The following is a 27,609-nucleotide window of genomic DNA, read 5'->3' as shown; positions in this document are numbered from 1 at the left end:
GGCGGCAATACCCGCGTGTTTCCCTGAAAGTAAGACATATGTCTTACTTTCAGGGTACGGCTTATATTAACCAACCCCCCTGAAACCCCCGATACGTCTTACAATCGGGGGTGTCTTACTATCGGGGAAACAGGGTACTAAGCATTAATCTTAACAGATTCTTATTTCTGAGTAGACATGGAAAAAACCATATTCCGAAATAATATGTATCCTTGAAAATCTGAATTGGAAACATAAGCTGTAGGAAAAAATAATCTAAGCCATTGTCAGGTTTTTGGGTTGATTAGACATATGATTAGTACATTTTATTATTATTTAATGCAACAATAAGGACTTCATGAACAACATTGTTAATTTCAAATCTAAAACCTCAGGCATTTCCCAGAATAATATTGTCTCCTACATTTGCTATAGAAATGTGTAAAATTAATTTGTTGAAAAGAATGCAAATGCACTAATTTTTCCAGATATTGGCATCGATCGCTGAACCCCAGAAAATTGGTAGAAGTGAAATTTTCTCACTTGAGCAGAAATATGACATTACAGAGAACAATGAAGCTCTACAGACTTCCTGATGTAAGCAATGCGTCCACCCAGAGGACCCTCATTCTCACATCAAAATAGCCTTCTGTCCCTGCCAAGGCAAGCTTTTCATTTGGGGGAGGCAGTACTGTGCAACAGGGGAAGGTATACAATGGTTGTTGGGCTGAACCTCCAAAGAATTGACTGTCCTGGAAAAAGGAATTGCATATGTAAGCACACCTGGCAGCAGAAGACTTTTTTTTGTAAAAATGTGGATGGTTGGAGAAAAAGTACAGTTTTCTTGAAAATATGATACTTTATGTCCTTATTTGAATATATTAATTATTTTTTTAGCTCTTGAGGAAAAGGCACATTATAAGAAGGAGAAGATCATGAGAAGTCACAGTATAAAAATCTCTCTGGTATCCCATGGAATGCGCTTGGTACAAATAGTGAATTCTGAGACAACAATGCATGATATCCAGTGTTCCATCAATTTTCGCGGGGGATGCGTTCCGAGACTGCCCGCGAAAGTCGAATTTCCGCGAAGTAGAGATGCGGAAGCAAATACACCATTTTTGGCTATGGACAGTATCACAAGCCATCCCTTAATACTTTAAACCCCTAAATTACCATTTCCCATTCCCTTAACAACAATTTACTCACCATTATTACTGGTATTCACCATTTAATAAGACACTTAGTAATCCTAATATTTATAAACATAATTATTTATTAACAATAATTTTTTTTTTGTTATTTATTTGCAAAAATTATATATGACATCATCGGGCGGGAAAACCGTGGTATAGAAAAAAACCCGCAAAGTATTTTTTAATTAATATCTTTTGAAAAAACGTGGTGTAGGCTATTCGCGAAGTTCGAACCCGCGAAAATCGAGAGAACACTGTAGTTGAATTGTTTTAGTTGAGAGGAATTCCTTTGATGAACATGTAGGCAGAGAAAGAGAGGGGGAGGGAGGGAGAGAGAGATATTATGCTCTTTAACATTTAATAATTGTTGAGAAGAAGGAGAGGAAGTGTGTGCAAAACACTGCTTTTGACAAGTTGAGTATGTATACTAAGCTTTCAAAAATGCTGAGTGAAAAAAGTTTGGAATTGTAGTCCCAACGCCTCTTGATTGTGGCTTTTGGCTGAATACTTTCCTGTTGATGACAGCCTACATGGGGTATTAGCTCTTTGAATTTCTGTCTTCTTTCATTATAATAAGGCCACAAAAACCTCAGGCTTGAGACCTATGGAACGAAAAGATATCAAAGCAGTGCAAGAGTTGATTAACAATTACTTGAAGCAATTCAATCTTGCTCCTGTTATGGACGAGGAAGAAGTGGCTCACTGGTTCCTGCCTCAGGATCACATTATTGACACCTTTGTGGTAGAGGTGAGAGAGAGGCCCCTCTCAGCTTCCTTTTCCTACCGACAACTTCTTTTATAGAGACTTTTCTTCGGTTATTCTTTCTGATATTTCTATGCTTCAACACAAAGGGCTATACATGTATAAAGTAATTTGAGCCAAAGTTTGTTTTGTAATTTCTCAAAAGGGCTCTTTCTCCTTAACCAGACCTCCCCTCCCCTTTGCAAAAAATTTTATTGTGTGTGTGTGGGGGGGGGGGAGGAGAATGGAAGTTGGAGACTTCCAACTTCTTGTTGGAGACTGTTGTTTCTATTGATTGATTGATTGATTGATTGATTGATTGATTTGATTTGATTTGTATGCCGCCCCTTTCCGTGGACTCGGGGCGGCTCACAACACAAAACAATTCATAACAAATCTAATAATATACAATATACAATTTAAAATTTAAAATAGTTAAAAACCCTATTTTTAAGCAGACATACCTACAAACATACCATACATAAATTATATAGGCCCGGGGGAGATATCTCAATTCCCCCATGTCTGATGACAAATTCCTTTCATTGTGATGCACATTATCCCTTCATACTGGAATGGAAGAGTGCACCAAAAAATATTTGTTTGAAGAAAGAACATTGGTTGGAACAACAGAGGGATATCCCAGATTCAGAAAGATCTGAGTTAAAGCATTCAACTAAAACTGGATGGACTCAGGATCCTTACTCTGCCTTACAATTTTATATTGAATTAACACAGCCTGCAATTTTGCAGACCAACTGGGTGAATTAAGAGTTATAATACTAGAATCCTTTGTTTGCATCCCTTCATGGTTTTTTTTTTCTTTTCCAGAATTCAAATGGTGTTTTAACTGACTTTCTGAGCTTCTATACATTACCTTCAACAGTCATGCACCACCCTGCTCATAAAAGCCTCAAAGCAGCCTATTCCTTCTATAATGTTCACACGGAAACCCCTCTTTTGGATCTAATGAATGATGCACTCATTATAGCAAAAATGGTAGGTAATGCAATAGTTCCTTTATTTTATTTTATTTTTACAGAAGAACGAAGTTGGCTTAAAGCTTTAAAGATTTACTTGCTTCAGCACGAGAAGCACAACCTCTAAGCAAGTTGCAATAATGTTTTCTTTGCCCCTTGGAACTTTTTGTTTCAGCCTAGTCCTCGGTAGGAAAGTGTTGAGAGGCACAGCCTCTGCTCATTCAAAACCCCTGTGCTTGCCTTACAGCCCCAGATGACTTTGGGGTTGCACATGGCTTTTCCAAATCAAAGCTTTATATCTGGGCTACTTTGGTTACAAGAAATGAAAAGTCATAATCAGATATGACTTCTATGACCTGCTGTAGGAACATATCAGAGAAAAAGGTTTGTGTGTGTTGTATTTGCATTTGTGATCATTACACAAGATACTAATGCTGTTAGGATTTTCGGGTTCTAAGTTGTAAACGTACAGAGTGCTGTGTTGGTTTGGTTGCTGTTTCCGAGCTTTAGGGTGTGTATGCCATTGCAATGTATATGTTCCTGGATTGTTGATGTTCAGTGTGTTGAGTAAACTCATCGCTAAAATTATAACACATTGCTGATTTAGTGGCTCTGTTGTTTGGAAGATGCAGTAGTACCTTCCAAACGTTTTGAATGTTCTCTTTTTTGATTGTAATTAACATTACTCATGCAGCTGCTTCAGCTTCTTTGCCTTTGAAAATTACACCTTCTACAAACAGCATAAATGTCCAGCCAAAGAAAAACATGTTCAATTGGCTGCTTTCATTCCTTACTATAGGGTATGAGGGGGATATCTTTTCCTTTTTTCAAAAAGACATCCTCGTTTAATTGTTTGTAGGTTAGAAGAATCAGCTCTGCACTTACTTAAGCAATAGTATTTAGACTTATATACCGCTTCATAGTGATTTACAGCCCTCCTGTTCTGTCGGGCTCTCTGGTAGACTCCTCCCAAAAATTCACAGGTACAAATTTCAGACACACACACACGTTTGAAAATTCAGAACAATGTTCTTTATAATGAAAATTCACTTAAACCAAGCCCTCTTTTGGTATAGCAAAGAGCACTTGTCTCCAAACAAACTGGTAATTTGTACGAGTCCCTTATCAGTTCTGTGATACTTAGCTTGCAGCTGTGAGGCAATTCACAATCCTTCTTCTTTCACAAAGTGAAACACACTTTGCTCTGGTTTAGTTTCAAAGCGGGGGAAAATCAGCACACAAAAGGTCAAAGTCAGTAAAGCAGTCACGAAACACAAAGATCAGATAATCCTCCACAATGGCCAAACCTACAGGCTGCTATTTATAGCAGCCTCACTAATTACCACAGCCCCACCCAACCACAGGTGGCCTCATTTTCTTTGATAATAATCTCTCAGTTGTTGTTGCCTATGCATCGCTCTCCGCATGCGTGGCTGTATCATTAACTCTTGTTCTGAATCCAAGGAGGAGCTAGATAATTGATCACCTTCTGAGCTGTCTGCCACACTCTCCTCCTCCCTGTCACTCATGTCTTCTTGGTCAGAGGAGCCTTTATAAGTAGATTCCACCGGGGGCAAAACAGGCCTGCAGCATGTGGATGTCTCCCCCACATCCACAGTCCTTGGGGCAGGAGCTGGGCCAAAGCTAACCGCAACACCTCCATAAGAGGTTTACAGAGTCAACATATTTACCCCAACAATCTGAGTCGTCACTTTACCCACTTCAGAAGGATAGAAGGCTGAGTCAATCTTGAACCTGGTGAGATTCAAACTGCCAAATTGCAGGCAGCTGGCAGTCACCAGAAGTAGCCTGCAGTCATACATTCTAACCAGTGTGCCATCACAGCTCTTATAGCCCTTAGATTTACATATGGATTACAAAAGTTAGCATACTGCCCCCAACTATCTGAGTCCTCATTTTTTCAACCTTGGAAGGATAGAAGGCTGGCTGAGTCCAACTTGAGTCAGTCGGGAGTGAACTCCTGACTATGGACAGAGTTAATCTGCAATGCTGCATTCTAACACTGTAGTTTGTGGTTTAAAAAAAAATACATACAGCCTGTCATAAAGAATGCTTGATAGATTGCAGTTTAAAATCTTTTACCACTCCTTATTTAAACTAAACCCAATTAGAAAATCAATTTGTAATATCTTTATGTTGCCAGAAAGGATTCGATGTGTTTAATGCACTGGACTTGATGGAAAACAAAACATTCCTAGAAAAACTGAAATTTGGTATTGGTGATGGCAATCTGCAGTATTATTTGTATAACTGGAGATGTCCTGGCATGGAATCTGAAAAGGTAACATATTTATACCAGAGATTTGTTTGCACTATCTATGCTTCTCGAGATAACCATAGTAATCAATACTTCCAGAAGATATGGTAGTCAAAAAGGCTGACATACAGTAATGTCCAGATTTTCTACATCTTCATTTGTGTAATGATATGAAATATACTGAGTAGCTCCTCCAATAGCAGTGTGTGTGTGTGTGTGCCTGCTCCCCTCCCTCTATATTTGGGGTTCCCCACATAGTGCCTGTGGATAATAATGTATTAGTAAAGTCTTTTCTTGATTGACTCTGCATCTTTGGAAAATTAGCATGCCGCAAAACACTATCTTCATTTTCAAAAATGCTTCTAGTGTCCTAAATACAGAATGGAACAACCAGCCATGGGACAGCTCACTAAAGGACATTTCAGCAAATAGAAAAGTAAATTAATTTCAGTGGAAACATGGCTGATAATAATAAAATAAAATAAACCCAGAAATATAAGAGTCGACAATAATTTTGACGCAAAAGTGGTCATTAAGAATAAAAGTAACTGAATGAGCCGATCAATACAACATTGAATTGTCCTGCAGTGAGTTGGCCACAGCAGATCCTACTCCCCACCCCCAAGTATTTTTTTATTTGTTTGTTTGTTTGACTTATATGCAGCCCAACCCCGAAGGACTCAGGACGGCTTATAAAATAATATGACACGATACAAAAGATACAAGCAATAAAAAGAAGTCGAATATAATCTCTAAAACTAACTCTGTGATAAGATCCATTTATATAAAATAACAGTCAAATCTTATGCATACACAGCTTTCATAAAGTTTGGCCATGAAAGATGTACAATTCATGGCCCCCAGGCCTGCCGGCAAAGCCAGGTCTTTGTGGCAGAAGGCCAGCAGGGTGGAGCAGTATGGACATCAGGGGGTAGTTGGTTTCATAGAGCCGGGGCGGCCACAGAGAAGGCTCTCCCCTGTGGTCCTGCCAACCTGCACTGTTTAGTCAATGGGACCTGAAGGAGGCCAACTCTGTGCTCTTATTAGTCTCTGGGAGGTATGTGGCAGGAGACGGGCCAGTAGATAGTCTGGCCCTGAACCTTATAGGGCTTTATACGTAATAACCAACACCTTGAATTGTGCCCAGAGACCAATAGAAAGCCAGTGCTGCTCGTGGAGCACAGGGGTTATATGGGTATACCGAGGTATACCCATGACAGCGCTCACGGCTGCATTCTGGACTATTTGCAGTCTCCAAACACTTTTCAAGGGTAGCCCCATGTAGAGCGCGTTGCAATAGTCGACACGGGAGGTGATGAAGGCCTGAGTGACTGTTTGCAGTCTCCTGGTCCAAATAGGTTGGAACTGGTGAACCAGGCAAACCTGGTCAAGGGTTCCCCTGGCCACAGCCGAAAGATGATGGTCAAGACTCAGCTGTGGATCCAGGAGGACACCCAAGTTGCAAACCCTATCTGAGAGGGACAATGTTTCTCCCCCCACCTCCGCAGAACAATGGACAGACAGATCGAAGAGTCCTTGGGAGGAAATGCCCACAGTCACTTGGTCTTGTCTGGGTTGATCTTGAGCCTGTTGGCCCCAACCAAGATCCTTACAGCATCCAGGCACCAGCACATCACATCCACCGCTTCACTGAATAAACAAAGGCTCATTGCGTATAAGTCCCTCAGAATTCCCCACCTGGAGTTGGAAGTGAGAATTGTGGGGCAGATATAAAATGTGGTAATTTTATAATTGCCCACACTCATAATAGCTATCATTTGGCCAAGAGACAGGATTATTTTCCCTATGGCAATACTTCTTTGTGAGAAGGCTTATAGTGCCCCCAGATGCCACACACCAGACCTGGGCAAGGGGCGGCCCGTGGGCCACATCCGGCCTGCCCGTTGTCTGTGACTGGTCCTTGGAGGATGGGGTCCACTCCAGTGCAAGGATGAAAGGGCTCACCATCTGCCAGGATTCCTCCGGTTCCTGTTTTCCTGATGAATCATGAGGAAAGCAGGAACCGGGGGAGTCCCGGCAGACGTGGTGAGCTCTTTCTCGCAGTGGAGCGGATGTCGACCTCCTACCGAGTGGCCGAGCACAGAAACCACGCAAACACTCCAGCGCAGTGGCTATGGTGCACCGTGTTGCCGTAAAGCAAACAATTAGGGGTCTGTGTCACGCTGAATATTGACAGCCCCAGAGACATTTTAAGTCATTCAATAATTAAATAGTTAACTGTGTATTGTATCAGCTCCACCCATTATGATGTAAAATCCTGCCATGTAATACATGCATCATTTCCTCCTTCTCCAAAAACTCCATCTTGCTCTGCCCTCTTTTCTCTGTCTTCAACGATGTAGCACGCATAGAAGATGCCTCTGATAGGCATTAGCTATATTTTCTTATTTTCATAATAAAAGTAACTTCGTTTGAAAGCTGATTCTCTACTTCAGTGTTTTTCAACCAGTGTGCCGTGGCACACTAGTGCGCCGTGAGACATGGTCAGGTGTGCCGCGAAGTTCAGAGAGAGAAAGAAAACAAGAGAGAGAGAGAGAAAGAAAGAGCAAGAGGGAGAGAAAGCAAGCAAGAGAGAGAGAAAGAAAACAAGAGAGAAAGAAAGAGAGAAAGAGAGAGAAAGCAACAGAGAGAAAAAGAAAGAAAACGAGAGAGCAAGAGAGAAAGAAAGAGAGAGAGAGAAAGGGAGGGAGGGAGGGAAGGTGGGAGAGAGAAAGACATAGAGGGAAGTAGGGAGGGAGAAAGAGAGCAAAAAAGAGGAAAGAAGGAAGAAAGAAAGAGGGATGGAGAGAGAAAAAAGAGGAAGGGAGAGAAAGAGGGAGAGAGAAATAGAGCAAAAGGGAGGAAGAGAGAGATACTTTTTTGTCCAAACTTTTGTTTAGCGCCCCCCCCCCCCCCCCCGATGTGCCCCATGGTTTTGTAAATGTAAAAAATGTGCCGCGGCTCAAAAAAGGTTGAAAATCACTGCTCTACTTTAATCCATCGACTCTCCGATTTGATTTATTGTAGTCCACGCGGGCTATAATTTATCTACTAAATCTGTCAGTCTGTAGAGTGGGTCTGGGTGTTTAGGTCAGGCCAGGGTCTGGGTCTTTACAGTATTGGGTAGAACTGAGTTAATTATATCAGTCCGGCCCTCTAAAGCCATCCCAATTTCTCATGGGGCCCCATGGCAAAATTAATTGCCCGCCCCTGCCCCACACTATAAGCATGAAGGACTTTGGTTTTATCTGCAGTAACATCCATGTTATCATTTTTCTAGGTTGGTCTTGTATTACAATAAGGTGAAAGGACACTTATATTTATAATTCTTGGAAGTCATCATCTGGGCTGTTGGGATGCTCTTGGATCCGTACAGTTCAAGAGGAGCCAAAGCACAATCCCTGATAAACTTAAATCAATCAGTCAAACCTTGGGGGAGGGAGGGCTACAAGAAGAAGTGAAGATTTATGAGCTCAACTAAGCCCTTCAACTCTGAATAGGAACAAAAAACGCTTATGAACCTTTTACTGTTTGTCAATGAAAAAGAAATAAAAGCACATTTGTTTAATTTTAAATGCTTAGCTCGCATCTTGATGCAAAGGGTACTTTTTTCTGTTTCCCTGCATAAAAATAAAAAAAAGACTTTTTGTACAACGACGAAGTTGCAGTGGTGGAATAGAGTATAAATACTTTACTGTAATGTGACTGAACTGCTGCATTCCTATTTATTAAGTGGTAGTGTATGTTTATCAATGTAACGAAGTGAAGGAGCCAATTTTGAGTATTTCTGCTTATTTTCATGACGCGGATGTCATCATCGTCGACAAAAGCTTTGGAATATGACTGGTAGGAAAACATGCAGATTTGGGATATCTTTTGTTAATGTGGAGTGGAACAGACTAGTACGTGATTCTCCATAAACGATGCTACCAAATCTATCAAAATACAAATTTCTAATTTGATCTTCAGTAGATCAGTGACTTGATTATAGTACAGCACTGATGAATTCACATGTTGATATCCTCCCCGAGCTATGGTATTCTTTTCAACTTACCGTTCCAAAAAGGACAATTTTACACTGTTTTTGATGGTACAATAACAGCAGCCTGTACATAAAACTGAGAATATATTAGTACTGTTATGAAGATGTGTTAAGATGAATGTGTTTTAAGGCTTTTGCAGAATTGCACATATTCCTTTTGTCTACTTGTTTTTTTTTAAGAAAACATTTAAACTGAAATATTTGTTTGTGTAAATAAGTAAATTTGTTGCTAGTCGTAGCAATATAATTCTGATTTGAGAAAAGAGATGGTTTCATAGTACACATTTGTATGTCCTTGCAAACACATTTTTGTTGGCAGAAATGTGTGCCAAAATGTCTTGGTTCATATCGTATGGTAAACCTTAATATGGTTTTTGTTTAGCTTAGTGTGTCATGCAAATACAACCTACCATAACTTCTTTAATCAACGATAGTTTAGCAAAATGCATGAACCAGGTCAAAATATCGGTTTCCCTTTAGATTAATATTATATTTTCAACAATAGTTTATATATAGATTTGTCAAACGATTTTCACACATCACAGTTAGCATGTTTGTTGAAAAACTATAGTTAGTTTGTAGACAACAAAAAAAATTTTGGCCAATTTTTGAGGCATTTTTGTTTTCTTTGATTATTTTAAGCTTTAATTATTTTAAGCCCTTCTCCAACTAGCATTTTCCCAATGCATTGGACTACAACTTCCATAATCTTCCCATTGATAAAAACAGTAGCCTCGTTTGAACATAATGCCAAGCCATATTGTCATGTTTGGTTTCTTGCTGCATATGTCAACCCCAATAGGATGGCATAACATGCTACGCGAGCTGGCTATCTAAATTTTGATATTTCTTGGATATTTTTTGTTTTTCCACATTTCAAAATAGTATCTTGAACCTAGGTGGGGAGGGAGAGTTGTAGATATCTAACAGTGACCTGAACATCTTTTCAAGGTAGATTCAAATACAAACTTTCTGGAGAAAATGTGTTATCAAAAGTTGATCCTAATTTGTTAGTAGCCTTGGTAGATAGTATAACAAGCAATTTAATACTGAAACCATATTTGTACATTTCCAAATGTGAAAATTTTCAAAGAGATTCCGATAGCCTAGCTTAGAATGAACATGAGATCATGTGTTTTCGTTGCCCCTAAATCAAAAACTGCTAATTTGGTTACTAAATCTCAAGCTTGTACTCTTTTCCTATTGTTTGATAGCTAATAAGGGAAGGGACTCTTGTACATGTTTTCCCCAAACTTGATGTTGCATACAAACTTGGAATTATAATTTGAAATGTTGCCAGAAACTCCCAATAGCACTAATCTGGATTTTGCATTAGTTGCAAAATCTGTGCTTAAAGTAACTTACACCTGGTTAACAGACAGTTCTATACTTCCTATCCTGGTTCTTCCTCCAATTTCCTTGTTTCTACAAGCCTTTCTATAGCAATTTAATGAAGTAAGTTTATTCTGAACCATTATTTTAATTATGCAACCAGGACCAATTTTAATGCTTGGATTTAATAATATATTTATCTGAATACAGTGGTACCTCTACTTAAGAAGGCCTCTACTTAAAAACTTTTCCAGATAAGAACCGGGCGTTCAAGATTTTTTTGGCTCTTCTTAAGAACCATTTTTTACTTAAGAACCCGAGCCCGGAAAAATTTCACAGGAAATTTGAGAGCGGCACGAAGGCCCGGCCAGCTTCCTGCCATTCCCCATTTAATTTCGGCCATCTCGGGCTTTTCTGGGCTGCCAGAGGAGTCTTTCGGTGGCACTTAAGGAGGCTTTGGCAGCCCAGAGCAAACAGAGCATTTTCCTTTCTCTGGGCGCTTGGAGAAGGAATAAACCTCTGCCAGCACCAGAGAAAAGAAACACTCCCTTCACTCTGGGCAGCGACTGTCCTCTTCTTCTTCCTCCTCCTCCTCCCACCCAAATTCCAAGGTTTTATTTCTTTCCTAATGGGTTTGCATGCATTATTTGCTTTTACATTGATTTCTAAGGGAAAAATTGCTTCTACTTACAAACTTTTCTACTTAAGAACCTAGTTACGGAACGACTTAAGTTCTTAAGTAGAGGTACCACTGTACTAGCTAAATACCTCTGCTTCGCCAAGAAACTATGTGATGGGGCTTGATAAATTGACAAAGCTTGAAAATTAATGTGTAGTTTAAAAAATGACTGTATTATTTCATTAAGAGATAGTAAGCTAAGTTTCTGTTATGGATGAAGACCTTATTTGCGTAGCATAGATTTTCAATTGTCCTTCAGATGAATTGCTCCGGACATCCCTGTAAACATTCCTGACCTTGCTCTCTGGTTGGAAGATGACCAGGCTGTCAGTTGGACTGACTCTGGAGCATGCTACATAGAACTGGCCGTGGGAGAAACAGGCAGCTACCCTTACTGGTCTTTTCCTAATCGCATCTGTAAATCTTTTCCTGCATTTTTAACCTCTTTTTCCTTTAACTGGTATTGCAGTAGAAGGAACAGATCGTCTGAACCGAGGAGGAAAATCTGCCTCTGCCTACCAGCATCCATTGGTATTCAACTGTTAAGTGTGTGAGAGAGTTGAGAAGTGTTTGGAAACTCAAGCAGTATTTGCTGTGTGAGCAAGGAGGCAGGAAGGAGTCTGTGTAGCTTTGCTCAACTGTCCCGTAGTAAAGCTGCTTGCTGCTGTGGAAGCAAAAGCGAAACTAAAACTCCTACTTGTGTTTTGCATTTGGGTCACACTTCTTTTCAGGTGGGGAGGGTGGGGAACTTGTTAGCATCAGAGCTTGTTAATAATAATATAAGAAATACTCACGCTCCGATGGTCGTTTTGAAAAACCCTTTCTTAGTGAGCATCCAGAGGCCAAGAGGAAGATATGCGGCAAATTTCAAGTTTGTGGGCTTGATGGTTCTGGAGATTTCGTGATTAATGTGTGAGTGGTTTTCGCTTTTATATATATAGATGACAATACTGTGTCCTCCTTTTAGGAATCTGCTTTTCTGGACCAGTTCACCTCACAAGCTATTAATCCAAAAGCCTGAAGTCTCAAATGCCTCTCTTATCTTAGTGCAGGAAACTGATTTGATATGCTAAAGAAAGCAATTTGTATTATTAAAAGCAAAATGCATCTATGCTCAGTTCTGCATGTCCTACTCGATGAGAATCACAACTGTTTTAAGAAAAAATATTAAAGAGAAAAAGGCTCTGCTCTCAAGTGCGCAGCTCTGTTCAGTTACAGCCTCTTAACACTTCTTGACTTTTATTGGCACCAATGAATGTTTCAATAAATGTATCACTTTCATACTATTTTGTTTTGAATAATTATGTTTAATCTACAGTATTTGTTTCTTCAAAAACCAAGGTACAGTGTTCCCTTGATTTTCGCGGGGGATGCGATCCGAGACCGCCCACGAAAGTCGAATTTCTGCGAAGTAGAGATCCGGAAGTAAATACACTATTTTTGGCTATGAACAGTATCCCAAGCCTTTCCTTGACACTTTAAACCCCTAAATTACAATTTCGCATTCCCATAGCAACCATTTAGATTATTACTCACCATGTTTATTTATTGAAGTTTATTTTAAAAAAATGTTTTTTAAAGGCAGACGAAAGTTTGGCAATGACATATGACATCATCGGGTGGGAAAAATCGTGGTATAGGGGGGAAAACTGCGAAGTATTTTTTAATTAATATTTTTGAAAAACCGTGGTATAGACGTTTCGCGAAGTTCGAACCCGCGAAAATTGAGGGAACACTGTATTCTGTTTAAAATGATACAATCCCTACAGACTGGGAAAGATGGAAGCTGTAACCTAAAATATTCGGAAAGCATCAGGTTAGGATAGGCCCTCCTAATTAACTGTAGAAGGCACCATGAACTAAGTATGATTTCTACCCCAAAATCATATACAACATCATAAACAATGGCCAGCTTTTCCATCATGCCTACTTAGTTACCAACATCACTAGAAACAAAATTTATATATACACACAAATTGTATACACTTGTAGAATACATAATTTCTATGCTGTGTCTACTTGCAGAATCCACATTCCAAAACAGTTATAGCCAGAATAAATAGGTTATATTTATTGAATTCATAATTCCTAATAAAAAACATCAGGAACAACAGGCTAATTTATACAATGAACTATTTTTTTTCTATTGGAATACAGGAACACATCTTTGTTTCTTCTAGCTGCAAAAGAAATTTACTGGCTGGAAATTAGTTAAGGGAAAGTAGAAAAAAAGTGTAAAATGAAAAAAATTAGGGGAAGAAATAACAGAATGGGAAAAAAATGAAGTAATTTTTTAGGAATTATGTATATTAAGCAGCCCCTTCTAGATGGATATACCTTTAAAAAAGGCCTAGTTTCAGTTCCAATTGAAAACTAATTTGGAAAAACTATTTGCAGTTATATGACATTATTATACATCATAGTTTGGGAAAATGGAACTGCAAACTGTAGAAATCAACGCTATTTTGAAATACGTTTTTTAGTTTTGGGAAGTTTGCGGCGCTTTTTTGGATTGGGAACAACATTTTTAACTTTAAGCGTCTGAAGAGTTATGATAGGGGAAGCAAGTAGGCTGACATCTGCTAGTTTCCACTTGTGACTGAGAGAGCTCCCTACTGGGGTAGACTCAGTGAATTCGGTATCTGAAGCAGTCGTAACATCAGCATCGTTTATTAACAGTGGTTCAATTTCATGCTGTATCCAAGGCAGATCTAAACTAGGAATTCGTGGAATAATTACTTCAAGTACCTTTGCAAACACATCAGCAGTTCTTTTAAACCCCAAAGCTAGCACAGATGTTAATCCAAGCACTGGGGCTAATGTTTCACTGAGACGTGGAACTTGGCCAGCTGGAATAGCTCGACTTGCACTGAGTGGAATCAGATGAGATGTTAGCAAGGCAGGTTTGGCAGATTTGCATACCAGTACAAGACACAACTCATTTTTTTCTAAAGCTCTGGTTACTTCATTGATCCCAATAGCAAGCTGGTTCCTGATTTGCACATCAGACCACCCACGTGCTTTTGGGTCATCAGCCCCTTTGTCTTCAGTAAGTTTGCTTGGAAGATTGCAACATTCTTCCTTCTTTCGCCTTTTCCTGGAAGTGGGTTTCATTCTCTTCTGATCCTCTATTTTTTTAAACCCAATTTGCTTCATGACGTCTTCCAAGGCCTGCAAGACAAAATGCATATCCTCTCCTGGCAGTGTACACCATTGTGGAATATATGGGTTGTTCAAAGATGTTTTCACGATTTGTTTGGACTTACGGGCTGATCCTTTCCCCCGCGGAACAGACATTTTGGTGTTCTTACTCTTTGGAACTCAACCTGCAATGAACACAATAAAAAATGTTTTAAGAATTCTGCTTAACGTGTAGCATTAGAAATAATAAAATGTCCCATTTGTTTTTTCTTATATTGATTTCATTTGATGCTATTAAAAGAATCTGAAGATGTAATTTTACAGTTGAAAAATATTTATCCCCGTGGTATTAGAAAAAAGTTTATTTATTTTATTTGTTTATTTAATTGGATTTGCATGCCGCCCCTCTTCGAGGACTTGGGGCGGCTCACAGCATATACAAAGATACAATAGTACAGTTAATCCAATTAATATATATGCAAATAATCTTTAAAAATTCTAACTTTAAAAACTTTCATTAACATTCATTCAATAAAATCATACTAAGAACATTCGTTGGTCAGAGGGAAGATCTAGTAAGCCAAGGCCTGGCAACAAAGATGAGTTTTTAAACTCTTTCAAAAGGCAAGGAGGATGGGGGCAGTGCGAATCTCCGGAGGGAGCTGATTCAAGTTACACCCAATTAGCTGCAGTATTGTTAATGATTTCTCTATAATAAAAAAAATCAGCGTTCCATCAATCAGTGTAATATTTTCACTTGGAGCACAAATAATTAAACTTAAATTACCATATTCTGAATGCATTATAAAAAAACACATTTATCTTGAAAAGACTGAAAACTGGAAGGAAAAAGATGAAGCAAGGCAGAAGCAAGAGGGATAATTCCCAAACTCTTTTGTGCTTACAGTATGGGGGGGGAAACTGGACCATCTCAGAAATGGAAGGATTTTTTCCCTCCCCCATAGATGTTAATTGTAGAAAAAAGTAAATAAATGTAAAATAAAACACAGAAAATGTTGATCTACTAGGCTTGTACAAATCAACAGGGTTTAAGAAGTGTCAATTTGTCTGCCAAATATTGTCACATCCTTCCCCTCTTGCAAGACAAATTAAGCTATTTATTTGCCAGCAACCAAAGTATGTATGTGTTCTAACCACATACACTGTATACACATAAAGAATGATAATAGGAAAAACAGCTGTGAAGTATTCCTGAACACCCATCCCTTTTTGGTAACAAAATGGTTGTGTCCTCATAATATATGCATTCATAACATGATGGTTAAGGTTCTCACAATATTAACTATCCAAATGGGCTGGATTTATACAAACATACTAAACTAAAATAAGCTTGGCTAGGTTGTTATCCTCCCTTGAAAAATATATGTTGGAAAAGGTGGAGTGAGCATGAAGTCAATTAGATAATGAAGGGTGACCTACTGGAAGATGCAAAGACAGAGATGTCTTGGAGCTGGCTCATGAAAATCAGTTTTAAATTTGGTAGAAACTGCTCAGCCAGTTGTCAGCAGAGCTGAGTCACAATGCCCAGCGTGCCAACTGTTCAGAGGCTAGCAACACAGAGAAATGGACCACAACTGGCAGAATTGGTTGCTCAATATAAACAACCTAGAATAGAGTAGAAAAAGAATTAGAATAAAATAGATGAATCCAAAGAACCAAGTGGAAAACTGAGCATCCTGGAGATTTATCCATGTGGTTCCAGGAACTGATACCAATTAGAGGATCCATCAAGTTTCTCATCCAGTATGCCCTGCAACATGGCCAATTTTTAGCCTTGTGTGATAAAGAGCAAAGAGATCAACCTTTGGAGACTGCACAGATACACTCATATTTCCTTGGCAAAAATATGGAAACAACTTGTTTGATACTTTTACCATTCCACCACCAGCGTCCAATAAAAGGTCTTTTTCTATTTTCAGACTATGGGACACTTTTCTCTGCTAATCGCTGAGACAATAAATAATGACATAGAACCCCAGCACAATAAGGCAAATAGATTCGGCAACTTCAGGTGGTGCACAGAAACCCAATTTTCCAAATCAGCCATTGACACAAATTGAAAAAAAGAAATGCCCCTTAAAGCTGCAATACACAACTTAATAAAGAAGGAAAAGATAACCGCCCGATAGACTTTATTTTTCCTAAAGGAGAGCTTATTGCATAGAGCTCTTCCATCCGATTTAAAGGGAAATCTGGGTTCGCTATCAATGAAGAAAGTAAAAGGCAACGATGCATACACTTGCGCTTTCACTCACCTGGCTAGCCAGCAGCTTCACGCGTCTCGTAACCCACCGGGAGATGCACGTCACCCACTTCCCCTCCAAACTCCAGCGGCGCGATCAATTTCTCCCTCCACCGATCAAAGCGCCGCGCAGAAGCAACGCTCGGGGAATATTTCCCACGCCGTGTTCAGTTGAGCAGGAAGCGGAAGCGGCCAGTTACGGTCAAGTTTAGGCTCACGCTCACCTCGCCAGCGCCCCTTCGCGTCTGGGCGGACTTCTGGACGCAAAGTTGGGGCGCGCAACCGATCAACTCTAGATTGCTGTGAACGGCTGCTACTGTTCTGCATTCACGTCTCTCCTGAGCGCCCCCTAATGGCCATAATCCGCATAATTGCCTAAACGACCAGGACGGTGGGAAAGCCAGAACAGAGTTCCTGGAACGGCTTTTTTTTTTTTTGGATTGTTGTGTTGGGACTGGTCTCTGGGCGTCACGTGACTTTCTTTGTATACAATACAACTTTCTTTGTATACAATACAACAATTTCTTGGTCTCTGGGCGTCACGTGACTTTCTTTGTATACAATACAACTTTCTTTGTATACAATACAACAATTTCTTTGTATACAATACAACAATTCTGTTGTATTGACAAGGATAATAATATTGACAAGGCACACAAATTAAATAATAAATAAATAAATAAATAAAGTATTTATATATTTAAAATAAAAACCATGCCGCTAATAGTAGGAGTAATAGTGGGAGGGGGGGGCGGAGAAAGACACCGGACACACCACAAAATAAAAACAATAAATAAGAAGCCAAAGAGAAATTGTAACTTTTACAAGGTTCGATTAGCCCTTAACACTTCCAATTTTATCCAGAACAATAGACTAACTCAAAACATCAGCCTCTTACTCCTTGTCAGCTCAAATAGTGACATTCCCCAAGCAGGACTAGTGATGCAATTAAGATTAAACTGCCTTTAGGAACTCAGACTGATCCAGTTTAAAAGCATATCATCTGGTGGGACCAAGAAGAGAATTTTTTTCTGCTATGCTTGCTCCCTCTTGGGAATATCATCTCCCAAACCTTGGATTGGCCTTGATAACCTTTAAGAAGGTCCTTAAGGCATGGCTCTACCACCACACCTGGGGGCCTGGCAACTATGGGAAGTTCTTACAATCGGTATTTTGAGTTGTTGCAAGAGATTCAGGGCAGCTAACAACAGTAATAAAAAAACATCATATAAATCCAATACTAAAACAACTAAAAAACCCTTATTGTAAAACCAAACATCCCTACAAACAAACATAGAATGCATAAATTGTAAAGGCCTAGGAGGAAAGAATATCTCAGTTCCCCCATGCCTGACGGCAGAGATTCCAGATCTCACACAAAAACATGTCCCATATCAATTCTGAATAAAAATTCACAAATATAGTCAACATTTTGAAATGGAACAGAATGCTTTAATCTGTCATTCCTTTTAAGTCCTGGGACATGGTGATTTAGGCTAGAAGTTGGTATCAGTATTTTATTTTTTGCAGCTATGACTAGCAAAAGATTGGATTGGGTGGAAATTCTGCAGTCTATGCAGCAATTCAAAATATTTTTTGGTAGAAAAATGATTTGAATCTTCAAGCATCCATCCTTTTCAGATTTCAATAAACAGAGCATTTGATAAATTTTGCTGGCCAAGAATTGGCATTCCAAGAACTTTTCCCCAATAAGGAAAAAAGCAAATAGCAGAATTAGATTCATTGTAAGGTATCTTATTTTGCCAAGGCCTTTTAAATTGTACTACTCATTGGCTGGTTAGCATGGTCTTAGCTGGTTCCTTTTTGGTCCTTATGTGTCTTCAATTTAATATTGTCTCTTAGTGACTCTAGGACGATCTGTTTCCAACCTAACTCTTCAGCTATTTTAATTGTGGACCCATCAATGCTCTAAGCAAGTCCATCTACTTTGCTACTGAAAAATCCATTTTTCTTTCCTTCTACCTTTCTTAGTATTACAGAGAGTTGTATATTTTCAAAATGACTCCAGAATACAATTCTCACCTGCCTAATTGCATGAATGAAAACCTATAGATAGATAGCAAAAGCATAAATATATTGTTTCTTCAAAGTTCAACATTCAAATGCTACATATTTACATATCACAGAAAAAAACTGTTGCTTGAATGATTCTCAGAACAAACATATTCCAACATCTAAATATCATTTCCAAGTATTTTATTGCTACATGATCATGTATATCATCTGCAGTCTATTTCTTGATTGCTGGTCCTTTTAACATTGATGTCAATTCTAAAAGGCAGAAATACAGTATCTACTCCTTTAATATCTTCACTATGAGTTTTAGAATCAATGACTGTATCCACTATTTTAGTTTCATCTTTTTATTTAATAACCCTATTTGTTTTATTAGTCCTTGGTTTTCATTACTAGAGCTTGAGATAATTTGCATTTTCAGTTATCACAATAATGTCATAAACACAATGTATTTTTCTTTTTCCAGTTTTAAATCTATACTCATCTTTTTGCAATTCAACCTTTCACTATACAGTATAATCTCATATAGGCTGAATAACTATTGGGAGAGTATTTAGTACAGTGTTCCCTCGATTTTCGCGGGTTCGAACTTCGCAAAAAGTCTATACCACGGTTTTTCAAAAATATTAATTAAAATATACTTCATGGTTTTTCCCCCTATACCACAGTTTTTCCCGCCCGATGATGTCATATGTCATCGCCAAACTTTCATCCACCTTTAATATTTTTTTTAAAAAATAAACTTTAATAAATAAACATGGTGAGTAATAATCTAAATGGTTGTTAAGGGAATGGGAAATTGTAGTTTAGGGGTTTAAAGTGTTAAGGGAAGGCTTTTGATACTGTTCATAGCCAAAAATAGTGTATTTACTTCTGCATCTCTACTTCGCGGAAATTCGACTTTCCCAGGTGGTCTCGGAATGCATCCCCAGCGAAAATTGAGGGAACACTGTAATGTCATATTGCTTTACCACCCTGGATCTAATCTGTCTTTTTATCCTGTGGTTTTCTCTCCTGTATATTGCTCTTCCTATAATCAACTGGTTGCAAATTACTTTCTCATCACTATCATACTCTGAAAAATAAGGCAGTTCCTAAATGAGATAACCTATAGTGTTTTATGACTTGTACTGGCTTACGTGTTGTTTTGCATCCTGTTATTTAAATACAGACAACTTCATTCCAGTAGAATCAATTACTCCTATTCTGGAAAGAATGACCATTCTCCTTGTCAAAACACAAATGAGCTGAACCCCTTGAAAGTCATTCTTAATCCAGCCTCATTTCTAGTTTTTGCACAGGAGACAAGCAATTTAAAAGCAGTGTGGAAAATCTCTTAATAGTATTGGGGATGAGGTAAGACGTGCACATTTGGTCTTATTAAATAGAGAACTGGATTTAGGATACAATAAGGAGACCCTTAAAATTTGCTGAGCAATAAAAATAAACAAATGTTAGCATATTGTTTTATTGTGCATTTTTAATGTACAATGCCATGCCATATTTATACAAATATATTTTCAGAGTTGACTTTCTACAATTGAAATCAATAGAAGATACTGAAACTGAAGTGCTTTACTCTAATTCATCTAGTTTATATAATTAATAGTAAACTGTAGGCAAGACTGTTGAAAAACAATGGATATCCGTATTAATTCTGAGTGTAAAATAACTTTTCAGAAAATGGCCAGGGGCGAAATTTCCCAATCCAATAAAAATAGTCCAGCAGAGTTTGATCAATAGAATATTGATCAATGTAATTACCTGAAATACTATTTCTTCAAATAATTTACTTCTAAAATGAACATTGCCAAAAGTTAATCAATTTTTCCTCATAGTCTTTTAAAAAAGAATAATTATATGTCAACTATTCTAAAGTTGTTTTCTTATCAAATTAATATTTATTCTTTTCAGATTAATAATATGGAAAATAAAAACTGGAAAAGGAGAAGACTGAAATGCCCTACTTTATTCTAATTTATTTTACTTCATTTTAATTCTAGGTTAGAAAAAAGTCCAGGGGAACACATTTTTTGTTTCTTGGTGCAATTTTTCTAGCTGCCAAGCAATAAAAGCTGACTGTTCCTGGATACCCCCTCCCCCCAATTATTGATCTCTGCTTCCAAGGCTGCACTTACATACTTTTCTGATTTAGGCATTTGTGGAGAAAGTTAATGCAGCTTTCTTTCTAAGCCTAACTCACTTTAAGATGGATGTTGTGGGGAAAATAGGAAGAAAAAGATGTGCTGGACATATTTTCTTCCTTAAATTATTTTTAAAACAATAAAGGCGGAATACAGTGATACCTTGTCTTACAAACTTAATTGGTTCCAGGATGAGGTTCTTAAGGTGAAAAGTTTGTAAGATGAAACAATGTTTCCCATAGGAATCAATGGAAAAGTGATTAATGTGTGCAAGCCCAAAATTTACCCTTTTTGCCAGCCAAAGCACCCATTTTTGCGCTGCTGGGATTCCCCTGAGGCTCCCCTCCATGGAAAATCCCACCTCCGGACTTCTGTGTTTTTGCGATGCTGCGATTTCACTGAGGCTCCTCTCGCTGGGAAACCCCACCTCCGGACTTCCGTTGCCAGCGAAGCGCCCGTTTTTGCACTACTGGGATTCCCCTGCTGGGATTCCCCTGCAGCATCACAAAAACATGGAAGTCCGGAGGTGGGGTTTCCCATGGAGGGGAGCCTCAGGGTAATACCAGCAGCGCAAAAACAGGTGCTTCGCTGGCAACGGAAGTCCGGAGGCGGGGCATCCCAGCGGCGGCGGTGGGTTTGTAAGGTGAAAATAGTTTGTAAGAAGAGGCAAAAAAATCTTAAACCCCGGGTTTGTATCTCGAAAAGTTTGTATGACGAGGCATTTGTAAGATGAGGTATCACTGTACCAATAAATAAAGCAACGAGTCCTCAATTAGCTTACACCAGCTGCAATGACACAATTTAGCAGAGACGGGACTGAAAGGGTCGTGTGAACACGACCTTCCTCTTGACAGATTTATTATTATTATTATTATTATTATTATTATTATTATTATTATTATTATTATTATGACTTATATGCCGCCCCTCTCCATGGACTCGGGGCGGCTTACAACATTTTAGTAAAAAATACAATAAATAAAACATTCAAATGGTTGTATGACTGTAACTTTGTTGCTTCTATCCTTACAAATTATATTGACTGGTTCCTAATATGATTTGTTTGCTTATTTTTATCCGGAATATCATTATGATTCTTGATTAACTTATCTTTTCTTTTATGTACTCTGAGACAAATGCCAAGACAAATGCCTTATGTGTCCAATAAATACACTTGTTCAATAAAATTCTATTCTGTTCTATTCTATACACTAGCCTCTGCTAGTGTTTGCTACTGCAAACAAAGCAGCATGATAGATTCATAATTTGGCAGTCCAAAAAGCAACAGTCAAACCTTCTGTTGTATCCTGAAATGGCTACCTTGTAATTCCTGTAAATAGTTTGTTCCTCTTTCCAGCGCTGTCTGAGCCGAAGCAGGAAGTCGCTCCTGATTGGCTCAGACGCGGCCGGCTCTAGCTTTGGCGGGAACCGCAAATGTATAAAAGGAGCGGTTTCTCCAAGCAGAGTCAGTCGGTACTCGCTGAATTGTCACTTTGCCTTGCTGAGCTGTCACTTGTTCTCTGAGCTGAATAAAAGTACCGATTGCTTGAACCCTGCCTCTGGGTTTACTTCACTGGCGACGAACGGACGGAAGAAACATCGCGTGCAACATGAACAAAGTCCAGATCGGCCAGGCTCCGGAACTCTTCGATCCCGAGAAAACAACCTGGGACGAATACATGGCCACCTTCGAGATCTTCCTCGAGGCGGCGGGAATAGAGGACGCCGAAGCCGATCGCAGACGGGCTATTTTCCTTAATTACTGCGGCCCAGAAATCCGTGGACTTGCCCAGACTCTCACCGAACCGCAGCAAGCAAGAACCGTAGCGTGGGACGTCCTACAGGAAAAGCTAGCGAGCCATTTCAAACCGACCAAACCAGCCATGGTTTTTCGGCATCAATTTTCCATGATGGCTCAGAAGGAAACCGAGTCAATCAACCAGTTTACAACGCGGCTCGAACGGTACTTGCTCAATGCAAGTTTAAAGACCCGGAAGCTCGCCTCACCGACGCCCTGGTTTTCGGCATGAAAAGCGCCACAGTGAGAAATAAACTCCTCACCGAAGAAGAGCCGACTCTACAGACCGTGATTAAACTAGCGCAAACCGCAGAAGCAGCCGACGCAGCAGCTAGAGAGTTGAAAGAGCACGGAAGGCGAGAACTCATTGCCAAGATTGACTCCGCGTCTCCCCGCGCCGTGGAAACAGACGACCTCAGCCAACCAGCTCACAGCGGGGACAACTGCCTCCTGGTGCAAGACCAGCCGAGACACCATAGAGCTACTCACCCAGCCCCCTGCGCGGGCTGCCGGGGAAATCACCAGCGCCATCGATGCCCTTTCCGAGACGCTGCATGCCGCCGCTGCAGCCGTAGAGGCCACATCGCCATCGCATGCAGAGCAACAGCACCGGAAGAAACATTCGCCACACCGCAATACCAGCGACCACAAAACCAGACCCCCCAATCGCGAGAAAGGAGACCGTTCCGCAACTCGGGTCAAAGGAACTACTCAACCGCTAACCGCGACTACTATAGAGGTAACTCTCAATTTTCCGTGAATAACACGGCAGCCAAAAAGGGGGCTAAAATTGTTATCTCACTGTTACTAAATAACCAGCCTTGCTCAATGGAGCTGGATACGGGCTCTAGATATACCATCATGCCTTGGGAGAAGTTTAAACTGTATATGCCTAATGTGTCTAAGGCTGATCTAAATCAAACCTCTTTGGTGATCAGAGACTTTCAAGGGGGGGTAATCTCGGTCCTGGGAACAGCAAATGTACCTATTGCATTCAAGAATGTTAAATGTACCCTTCCCATGCTTATTGTAACGGGGGCCAAGCACTCTCTTCTGGGTTTAGCGTGGATGGAACCGTTGGGGATCGAAATTTCGGGTGTGTGTAATGTAAACTGTGATAATATGCCTAACTTTGTGAAAGAGTTCCCTGAAGTGTTCAGCCCCACCTTGGGATTGTATAAGGGACCCCCTATATCATTCTCTATTGACCCCAAGGTCCCACCGATCAGACTAAAACCTCGCAGGGTCCCCCTTCCGCTTCTCCCCAAACTAGACATACAGCTGGATAAACTCATTAGCCAAGGTATTTTGGTCCCTGTGGAACAGGGGCCATGGGAAACTCCCATAGTTACACCTTTGAAGCCAGATGGGTCCTTAAGAGTTTGCGCTGATTACAAATCGACCCTGAATAAGGCACTCCAACACCACCCCTACCCCATCCCGGTTGTGCAACAACTTCTACACTCCCTGGGGGAGGGGAAAAGGTTCGCAAAGATCGACCTGGCGCAAGCTTACCAGCAACTTCCGGTCGACAAACAAACAGCAAACGCACAAACAATTGTAACGCACAGGGGGGCTTTCAAATGCACGAGGTTACAGTTTGGGGTAAGCATAGCCCCAGGAATATTCCAGAGCATTATGGAACGCCTATTATCAGGGGTAAATGGGGCCATCCCATACTTTGATGACATCTTAATTGCAGGGGAAAACCAGGAACAAGTAAACAAAAGAATAAGGGAAGTACTTAAGAGATTACAGGACAAAGGGTTAAGAATCAAGCCTGATAAATGTGTCTGGGGAACCAACAGTATAGAATTCCTAGGATATAAAATAGATAAAGAAGGTATCCACCCCACAACAGAAAAGCTGAGAGCAATTAGAGAAGCCCCAGAACCACGAGATAAGAATGAGCTGCAGGCATTTTTAGGCCTCCTTAATTTTTATTCCGTTTTTTTAAAGCAGAAGGCAACAGTAGCAGAGCCTCTCCATCGTTTACTCCAGAAGGAAGCCCGCTGGACATGGGGGAAAACTGAACGTGAAGCTTTTTCTCAAATAAAGAATTTATTAACTTCTAAGAGTGTAGTAGTCCAATATAGTGCTTCACTACCAATTAGGCTCACGTGCGATGCTTCGCCGTACGGCATAGGAGGAGTCCTAGCTCACGTTCTACCTAATAAGACAGAGGCCCCAATAGCATTTTTCTCAAGAACCATGACCAGCACAGAGAGGAATTATAGCCAGTTAGACAAGGAGGCTCTAGCTTTAGTGGCAGGGGTAAAGAAGTTTCACAATTATATTTTTGGAAGAAGTTTTGAACTAGTCACTGACCACAAGCCCCTACTAGGTTTGCTAGCCCCCAACAAGCCCACTCCACCTTTTATGTCTCCAAGACTAATCAGATGGGCACTTTTCCTCTCAGGGTACCAGTATGAGCTCACCCACAAGGGGGGGAAGGAAATCAATCACGCAGACGGCCTCAGCAGGTGCCCCATAACAGACTTAGTGGAAGACCCTGTTCCTTCCACAGATGTGTTAATGATAGAACTCGAGGATAACCCACTAACCACGGCCAAAGAGGTAGCTGCACACACGCAGCAAGATCAAACCCTTAAACAAGTGGTGAACTGTGTTCTAAAGGGATGGCAAAATGATGTTGTGAAACCTGAATTGTGTGATTTCAAAAACAAAAGACTTGAGTTATCTTATGTAAAAGGTTGTCTGCTGTGGGGGGATAGAGTGATCATCCCCAGAAGCCTAAGGGAAAAGGTACTCAAAATGTTACATGTGGGTCATCCTGGGATTGTCAGGATGAAGAGCCTGGCAAGGGGGCATTTATGGTGGCCAGGGCTGGATGCTGATATTGAAAGTTGGGTTTCAAAGTGTGAACCGTGCCAAGAGTCACGGCCTAGTCCCCCCAAAACAACTCCGGCTGAGTGGGAACAGCCTGCTGGTCCTTGGTCTAGAATCCACATTGATTTTGCTGGCCCAGTGGGGTCCCAGTATTTTTTAATAGTGGTTGATGCCTTCTCCAAATGGGTGGAAATAATAGCAATGAACAACATAACCACAAGTGCCACCATCAAGGTATTGAGTAGACTGTTTGCATCCCATGGTTGCCCAGATATCTTAGTGTCTGACAATGGGCCACAGCTAACAGCCAGGCAATTCGAATTGTTCCTAGATGGCCTAGGGATCAGGCATGCCCTCATCTCGCCTTATTCGCCCTGGGCTAACGGATTGGCAGAACGTTACGTGCGGGTGGCAAAGGAGGCATTGCGCAGGTCAGGCCCTGGGGATGTGCAACAAAACTTGGACCAATTCCTACTTACCCAACACATTACCCCTAACTCGCACACACATGTAAGCCCTGCAGAGTTATTGATGGGAAGGAAATTGAGGTCACCACTAGACAGGTTAAACCCAAGGTTCTGTGTTAATAATAACCAAATGTGTGTAAAACCTGAAAGAGAAATGTTTTTGGGACAAAATGTATATGTAAAAAGTTTTGATGGAAATGTAAACTGGATGAAAGGAATTGTTGTTAAGCAAAATGCACCAAAGACTTATATTGTAAAACTAGAGGATGGTCGTTTGTGGAAGCGACACATAGACCACATTCGGAAGCGAACAGAAAATCAATTGACACAAACCGCTGACATGGACTCTCCCCCTTCAACAGACTTTAGCACATTGCCCGAATTAACAAATATGCAAAGAGACTTATCGGGCCAGGGGGAACCATCCAGCGACGCCGAGCCATCCTCGTCCTCCGAAGCCTTCGTTGGGCCCGCCAGACCAAGTCCACCGCACCGGGAGAACAGCGGCGAGCCATCCTCCACAGTCGGTGGCGAAGAAGAAATTGAACTGCGCAGGTCAGTGCGAGCTCCTCGGAGGCCCCACCGATTGGACGACTTTGTCACATGGCTTTCGTGATGGATGTGTCCAACTATGAGGGGAGGGGTGTTGTATCCTGAAATGGCTACCTTGTAATTCCTGTAAATAGTTTGTTCCTCTTTCCAGCGCTGTCTGAGCCGAAGCAGGAAGTCGCTCCTGATTGGCTCAGACGCGGCCGGCTCTAGCTTTGGCGGGAACCGCAAATGTATAAAAGGAGCGGTTTCTCCAAGCAGAGTCAGTCGGTACTCGCTGAATTGTCACTTGTTCTCTGAGCTGAATAAAAGTACCGATTGCTTGAACCCTGCCTCTGGGTTTACTTCACCTTCTCTAAATCTTCTGTATATTACTCCACCATGCTTCAACACTATTCCACAGAGTTGCCTTCTCTACATGCACAAACATGGCTAGAAGACTAAACGGTTTGCAAAGTAGATGCAGGGTAGTTTTAAGCAGCTGCATTATGCTACAGTAGTACTGTAGTTCTGCTGTGTGAGTTCTCCTACTTTTTGTTTGAAGTAGAATCCTTGTCTACTTTTATAAGCTAGTAATAATTCCTGAAGAAAAATATAGTTGTATTGATATTATGGATTTGGAAGAAAACATTAATTACTTATACAATAAAATCCTAATGACTCAGATTCTAATAATCATATTGCTTCTTACAAATTTAGTCTCAAGTACTCCGTCCTTTCGGAGCTGCGAAGTAGACGAAGCTATCTACTATGACAATCAAACCTTGTTGTGCTGATGACAATCCTCTACAACGGAGGGCAACCCCCCCCCCCAAACCCCAATTGCGTCTCTCGCGACGCTGCGCACTGCAAGGAGGCTGCCTTTATCTTGCAGCAACCCCAAATGCGCTGAAATCTGACCCTCTTTCTCCAGTTTCGAGATTCTGGCCGTAGCAGAACAATACCTCTGACTGCTGCTCCGCCTTGCAACCGCTCCTCCTCTGGCTCTGGTGCTTGCCTTGCATTTTCCCCGCTTCAGTGCAGGGCGAGCTCATCTCGCCCCGAGTTTGCTTTGGCGCACTGAGTAGTACAACCCTTGGAGTGACGTCACAAAGCCCCGCTCCAGTCACAAAACTGGCCAGCCCGGGCTCAT

The 27,609-nt window shown here is 40.5% G+C and overlaps 2 protein-coding genes across 5 annotated transcripts in view; one reads left to right on the top strand and one right to left on the bottom strand.

The window, feature by feature from the left end:
- The window catches only part of NMT2 (N-myristoyltransferase 2), a 48,141-nt gene extending 39,309 nt beyond the window's left edge, over positions 1-8,832 (top strand). Inside the window, exons 8-12 of the mRNA XM_070729293.1 lie at positions 468-576; positions 1,753-1,923; positions 2,749-2,916; positions 5,062-5,199; positions 8,456-8,832. Of these exons, the coding sequence (XP_070585394.1) occupies positions 468-576; positions 1,753-1,923; positions 2,749-2,916; positions 5,062-5,199; positions 8,456-8,476 (607 nt within the window). The 3' untranslated portion in view covers positions 8,477-8,832. The remainder of the gene's footprint in view (positions 1-467; positions 577-1,752; positions 1,924-2,748; positions 2,917-5,061; positions 5,200-8,455) is intronic.
- Positions 8,833-13,277: 4,445 nt separating this feature from the next.
- RPP38 (ribonuclease P/MRP subunit p38) lies at positions 13,278-27,586 on the bottom strand. 4 transcript variants are annotated; one of them, XM_070729297.1, is made up of 3 exons: positions 27,422-27,570; positions 14,495-14,554; positions 13,278-14,399 (listed from the first exon to the last, which is right to left on the bottom strand). In XM_070729297.1, the coding sequence occupies exons 1-3, from the start codon at positions 27,509-27,511 to the stop codon at positions 13,689-13,691; spliced, it is 861 nt and encodes a 286-aa protein (XP_070585398.1). In that variant the 5' UTR covers positions 27,512-27,570; the 3' UTR covers positions 13,278-13,688. The 4 variants fall into 4 exon arrangements, with proteins under 4 accessions (XP_070585398.1, XP_070585396.1, XP_070585397.1 ...); XM_070729295.1 differs by lacking the exon at positions 27,422-27,570 and adding exons at positions 15,810-15,995; positions 16,646-16,801 and having other exon boundaries at positions 13,278-14,554; XM_070729296.1 differs by having other exon boundaries at positions 13,278-14,554; positions 27,422-27,586.
- Between the last annotated feature and the right edge of the window lie 23 nt (positions 27,587-27,609).

The sequence above is a fragment of the Erythrolamprus reginae genome, chromosome Z (assembly GCF_031021105.1).
Source record: "Erythrolamprus reginae isolate rEryReg1 chromosome Z, rEryReg1.hap1, whole genome shotgun sequence".
NCBI lineage: Eukaryota > Metazoa > Chordata > Lepidosauria > Squamata > Dipsadidae > Erythrolamprus > Erythrolamprus reginae.
The sequence above is the reverse complement of the archived record's forward strand: the minus strand, read 5'-3'. Positions and strand labels throughout refer to the sequence as shown.

Coding starts and splice junctions, on each gene's coding strand:
- RPP38 (XM_070729297.1), bottom strand. CDS start 27,511: ATGAGCTCGCCCTGCACTGAAGCGGGGAAAATGCAAGGCAAGCACCAG. Junction 14,555..27,421: donor AGGCGGAGCAGCAGTCAGAG/GTATTGTTCTGC, acceptor TGTTCATTGCAG/GTTGAGTTCCAAAGAGTAAG. Junction 14,400..14,494: donor GCGGGGGAAAGGATCAGCCC/GTAAGTCCAAAC, acceptor TTTGTCTTGCAG/GCCTTGGAAGACGTCATGAA.